This window comes from Populus euphratica, unplaced genomic scaffold (genome assembly GCF_000495115.2).
Source record: "Populus euphratica unplaced genomic scaffold, PopEup_1.0 scaffold1470.1, whole genome shotgun sequence".
Taxonomy (NCBI): Eukaryota; Viridiplantae; Streptophyta; class Magnoliopsida; order Malpighiales; family Salicaceae; genus Populus; species Populus euphratica.
Genome location: NW_011501318.1, coordinates 10,682 through 16,359, shown reverse-complemented (window position 1 = coordinate 16,359; position 5,678 = coordinate 10,682). Strand labels below are relative to the sequence as shown.

The 5,678-nt window shown below is 34.1% G+C and overlaps 1 protein-coding gene across 1 annotated transcript; it reads left to right on the top strand.

Annotated features, from left to right (window-relative positions):
- Positions 1–820: 820 nt before the first annotated feature.
- Positions 821–2,672, top strand: LOC105117656 (vignain-like). The gene is made up of 4 exons (XM_011015388.1): positions 821–1,373; positions 1,599–1,834; positions 1,912–2,052; positions 2,240–2,672. The coding sequence occupies exons 1-4, from the start codon at positions 923–925 to the stop codon at positions 2,501–2,503; spliced, it is 1,092 nt and encodes a 363-aa protein (XP_011013690.1). The 5' UTR covers positions 821–922; the 3' UTR covers positions 2,504–2,672.
- The last annotated feature ends 3,006 nt before the right edge of the window (positions 2,673–5,678 follow it).

Genomic DNA, 5,678 nt, shown 5'->3' with positions numbered 1-5,678 from the left:
TTATAGAATTTGGACTTTGCCATTCATTATGTCTTGCCGCTACACATCATCCACCTACCTGGGGATAATTGGCCCTTCAAATAATCCCAAAAAACAGAAAAAGGGAAAAAGAAAAGCTTAAAGTGTAGTTTTGCATGGTGGAGCAGGTGGTAATAAATCAACTTTTCATTCAACGCTCTTTTAAGCTCAATTTATGGGAAAGTTTGGCAGTGGCCTGTGGGCACACATATGCAAAGAACGTGGCTCCATACCATAATCTGGAGATTCTCATGTTTCATGATCTGAAAATAGAATTACTTGCAGAATTCACTCAATGCCTTGAGAGTTTTTCCAGTCTCTTTCTCCTCTTAAAACGAAACCATTTCAAAGATTTTTATGAGTAGATTCAGTTCAAGCCAAAGCAGTTGCAAGCAACTTTATTCCAATTTGCAAAACTATCGTGGCTCGATCAAAAGCTTCTATGGACGCAACCATTTTTATTAATCAGTCGTCACCGCCTATCTTTTGGCTCTCTTTTTTAATTAATATTGTGCAATAGCGTGTTTTGCATGCAAGGATCATCCTGTAAAATGCCCTATGCCCAGAAGTTCTCAATGTTAACTGCACGACTTGTATCCTTCCCTTTTCCTCCATGGGAATTGAACTAGACTTTGTTTATATGTGTACTTGCTTGTATATCTGAAATCACTCCAAGTGTACACGAAGTTTGTTCTCCATTTTTATAAGAACACTATCACCATATCCTCCTTTATATGCATACAGAGTTGATGCCCATAAGAAACTTGTAACTTCTTTATTTATTATCCTTTGTTCTATTCTACAATTTGATCTAAATATCTTCCACTATTGTTTCATTTCTCTATATAGAGCAATCAATAGTAGTTTCTTATACCCCATGTTGTGTTGAGTTCTAGTCTAGCAAATGGAAATGAAGAAATTCTTACCTGTTGCTCTTTCTTTAGCTTTGGTTTTAGGAATCACTGAAAGTTTGGATTTTCATGGAAAGGATTTGGAATCTGAGGAAAGTTTGTGGGATTTATATGAGAGGTGGAGGAGTCACCACACTGTTTCTACAAGTCTTGATGAGAAACACAAGCTTTTCAATGTGTTCAAGGAAAATGTCATACATGTCCACAAAACTAACAAGATGGATAAGCCCTATAAGTTGAAGTTGAACAAGTTTGCAGACATGACTAACCACGAATTTAGGTCTGTTTACGCTGGCTCGAAGGTTAAACGTCATAGGATGTTTTGTGGGACGACAACTCGAGGAAATGGGAGCTTCATGTATGAGAAGGTTGACAAAGTCCCATCATCTGTTGACTGGAGGAAGAAGGGTGCTGTGACTGCCGTTAAGGACCAGGGTCAATGTGGTAAGGTTCATTTTCTATTTCTTATAGTGAAGGTTCACCTTATTTGTTTCTATTTTATAATTCGTTCATGCATCCAGCACCAATGTACAAAGGAACAAAAAATATATTTGATTAAGTAGAAAGAAAGGCTACATTTGAGCATAGAACTATTATAAAACAGCAATGCTTATTTTGATCCTTTCTTGCTTGCAGTTTAATCCTTAAATCCTTTTCAATGTGGTACAGGAAGTTGCTGGGCATTTTCGACCATCGTTGCAGTTGAGGGTATCAATTATATTAAGACAAATAAGCTAGTATCGTTGTCTGAACAAGAGTTGGTGGATTGTGACACTACAGAAAATCAAGGATGTAATGGAGGGCTAATGGAATATGCTTTTGAGTTCATTAAGAAAAAGGGAGGTGTAACAACAGAGTCTAATTATCTTTATCAAGCTGAAGATGGAACTTGTGATGTTGAAAAGGTTTTATTTCATATTACAGTCACATTGAACTAAATTATGATCGGCACAAAATAAAAGTAAAACTCTTGTTTTCACAGGTAAACAAGCCGGTAGTGTCTATTGATGGGTATGAGAAAGTTCCTGAAAATGATGAGGATGCATTGCTGAAAGCTGCTGCAAACCAACCAATATCGGTGGCCATAGATGCTGGGGGTTCAGATTTCCAGTTCTACTCGGAGGTGAATTTCAGAAAGTCACAGAAATACTTTGTTAATTTCAATTCCATGCAAGCATTCCCACTGTGCGAAGATGATAAATTGGCATGTTCATTTGTGTAGTCGGACAAACGATTAGCATTTAAAACAAAATATTTACATGCTTATTTTAGATGAGTTAATAAATTTACAAAGTTAATGTGAAATGCAGGGTGTATTTACTGGAGAATGCGGAACTGAGCTGGATCATGGAGTGGCAATTGTGGGCTATGGAACAACTCTTGATGGAACTAAGTACTGGGTCGTGAGAAATTCCTGGGGACCTGAATGGGGAGAGAAAGGTTACATCAGGATGCAGCGTGGCATCTCTGACAAAGAGGGACTCTGTGGTATTGCAATGGAGGCTTCGTATCCCATCAAGAACTCCTCAACTAATCCTTCAGGAGCCAGATCTTCCCCCAAGGATGAACTCTAAACTACACATGCGATATCCTATCAAGGACTCCTTAACTAATCCTTCAGGAACCGGATCTTGATAAATTCTGAACTACACATTCAATATGATTTGGTTTCAGATTTGTTACCCATTTCAGTTGTTTTCCTACTTTATCAGATTGGCATCTTAAAAATAACATGTCACCCATTTGATCTCATTGCTTAAAATCTTATACTACATATTGAAGATGAATAAAGGTTTCAAGAACTTCAGTTGCACAATGTAAGAAACATGAAAGAGAACAAGGAAAGCTCGTTTTTATCATAACCTTCCTGACTCTTAGGTAATCTTGTCATGAAATCCATTGTAATCCTCTCACATTTTCATTATAGAATCAATAATGGTTACAACAACCTGAGCGAATTTTGAGGTTTACCTTTTACCATCTAATATGTCAAACACCTAAAAACAAAATTTACTGCATGAGCCTTTATTCTATTCCACCAATAACATACCTTAAGATTTTTATATATCTTGGTGAAGTTTGGATACACTGTGTAGACTGTCGGATGTCTCTGTCATCAATTCTCTCCCTAGATCATTTATATTAGGTATATAAAGCCTATTTTCATAGCTTAACATATCATTATCACCAATCACAAAACATGTAGATTTACCCTGTTAAACGTTATCTCTAATTCCGAGTAGCGAATTATCTCTCTTTTGAGCTATTTTTATCTTATCAAACAAGTTTGACTTTGCATTAAAGTGTGAAATCATTACTCCAATTTCGTTAAGGTCAAACCTGACTCAATCTACTAACCCATGCATCTCCTTAATCAATGGTCTTTGTACCTCCTCAATATAAGTTAAGCACTTTGATGATTTTCTACTCAAAACATTGAAAACTATATTTGTCCTGCCTAGGTGGTATTATATGGTACAATTATAATTCTTCAATAACTCTATCCATTTTCTTTGCTTTAGATTTATATCTCTTTGATGAAAGATATATTTTAAACGCTTATGATCTGTAAAGATCTTACAAGTTTTTCCATACTAGTGCCTTCAAATCTTCAAAGCAAAAATTATTGCCACCATCTTTGTTAGAACCCATGAGCCCTGACAGTCACTTCATTCCCTAGATGGAATTGCATTAGATCCTTGTTGTCTAAAAAAATGACCCATTTCTTTAGGCTCTTAGATTAACCTGTGACTATGTTATTTAATTCTTGTGCCTTTATCAACCTGGAGCTATCAACAACTAAGGAGTGGGATGGAAACACCTGAGATACCATCACCACATATATGAAGGATTTAAGTCCTTTAATGAACCTCTTCACTTTCCACTCCTCAATTATTAGAAGATGTTTTACACATTTGGATAACTAAGTGAACTTTATATCATACTCATTAAATGTCATGATCCCCTGAGACAGTCTCACAAAACCATAAAGTCGAGTATCAATCACAAACTATAAAGTCAAGCATCGATCTTAACACTTTAAGAGAGAAATCTATTTAAGAAAATGATGTTAAACTCATTTCATGTCCACTACGTCTCTGCTGGCCTTGCTCTTTTCCTATTTCAAACCAAAAGATTTTCACATCTCCCTCCATCCTAAACGGCACCAAACTCACAACCCAGTGATTCGTACATCCTAATGCTTCACAATGCCGCCAAATGTAATCTAAGAGCCTTTGAGGATTCTCTAAGTTGTCCATCATAATGAAGGTAGAAGATACCAACTCCATGAAGTCCTTATTCAATGGCATATTAACTCCCTAAATAGTGTGGGATGATATTTGTATATCTCTATCCTTTCTCATATCTATTTTTATAATAAACTTTATTGAAGTCCACATGGTTTGGCTAAGTTGCTGAAACTTTATAATAGGTTCAAGGTCAACTACCCTCACACCTGTTTCACCAACCATATTTTTCTTTTTTAACTGTTAAGGCTTCTCTTCCACTGGTAAGGTATCTCATCAACATGTCAAGGTACGGGTGCACCACCCCTCCTCTACCTTGTATTTCTCAACTGCATAATAAAGATGTCATCTTGATCGTCACTTAATATGCTAGTACTAACCATTTATTTATTCCTAGGCATTTTCCATATTAAAAAAACAAGAACATTTAAGTTATGCTAGAACAATAACATGATAATTATCATGAAATTATATAAAAACATATCTATCACAAAATATAAAGAGTTAAAGAAGACATGCTACATGAAAATTTATAATTTCAAAGGCAACGGAAAAAACAATATAGATCCTAATGCTCCATTTATTATAAAATTAATTATATTACTGTTTCTTTAACCTAAGGCTATGATATCAAGTTTGTCACGACCTGATTTTCATATTCATGACTGACACATAGACAAGGTCCCTTTATACAAACCCAAACTTACATATAAACTTTTCTACCTATATAAACAAAATAGAGTTCTATGTAATATGATAGCATAACTAACCTTATAATATAAATTAATTATCTTAATACAAGAGTTAATACAAATATCGTAATTGCAGAGCACTAACTAGACATAATGAAAAAAAATACTAATTACAACAAAAAAAGCTCTCAAGTCTAATAAAAATGGCATGCTAACAAGCTATAAGCCTAAAAAAAAATACATAATGAGAATGCGAGTTCAATAATTCAATGAGTAAATAACGTTCAATATACATTTACACGAGATAATACAATAATCACACACACACACACACACACAAATGAATTTAAGTTCTTATAAGAAAGTTTCTTAAACAAGCCATAACAAGAATAAACAAGTCATAACAAGAATATCATAAGGTAAGGCTTGTTAAAAATCACAATACAATAAGCATGACGTTCTGTATTGTGAGATGATTAATCACCACATATTGATGACTCTCCCGACCAAATAGGGTTAACATGAGTATTCTGACTGACATATTATAAGTTTATATCATATTCAAATAAATATATTCATATTCCAAGAATCAACTCATAACATCAATGAAATGAGAAACTGTCAATTTAAAAACATATAATAGTTTATATCAAAGATTCAATTTTAACAAGTGATCATGCTTAATCATAAAAAAGAAATAAATAACAATATAAGAATTACTAAGAAGCACGATAAATTTCATATTAATAATTCAAGTATTTGTACTAATTCTCTAGTATATAAAAAGTTATTCACTCATCTGAATCAAA

What these genes read in the sequence shown, in the direction of transcription:
- LOC105117656 (XM_011015388.1), top strand. Translation starts at nt 923, where the DNA reads ATGGAAATGAAGAAATTCTTACCTGTTGCTCTTTCTTTAGCTTTGGTT. An exon ending in TAAGGACCAGGGTCAATGTG is followed by an intron (nt 1,374 to 1,598) that starts GTAAGGTTCATT and finishes AATGTGGTACAG; the next exon opens with GAAGTTGCTGGGCATTTTCG. An exon ending in GAACTTGTGATGTTGAAAAG is followed by an intron (nt 1,835 to 1,911) that starts GTTTTATTTCAT and finishes TTGTTTTCACAG; the next exon opens with GTAAACAAGCCGGTAGTGTC.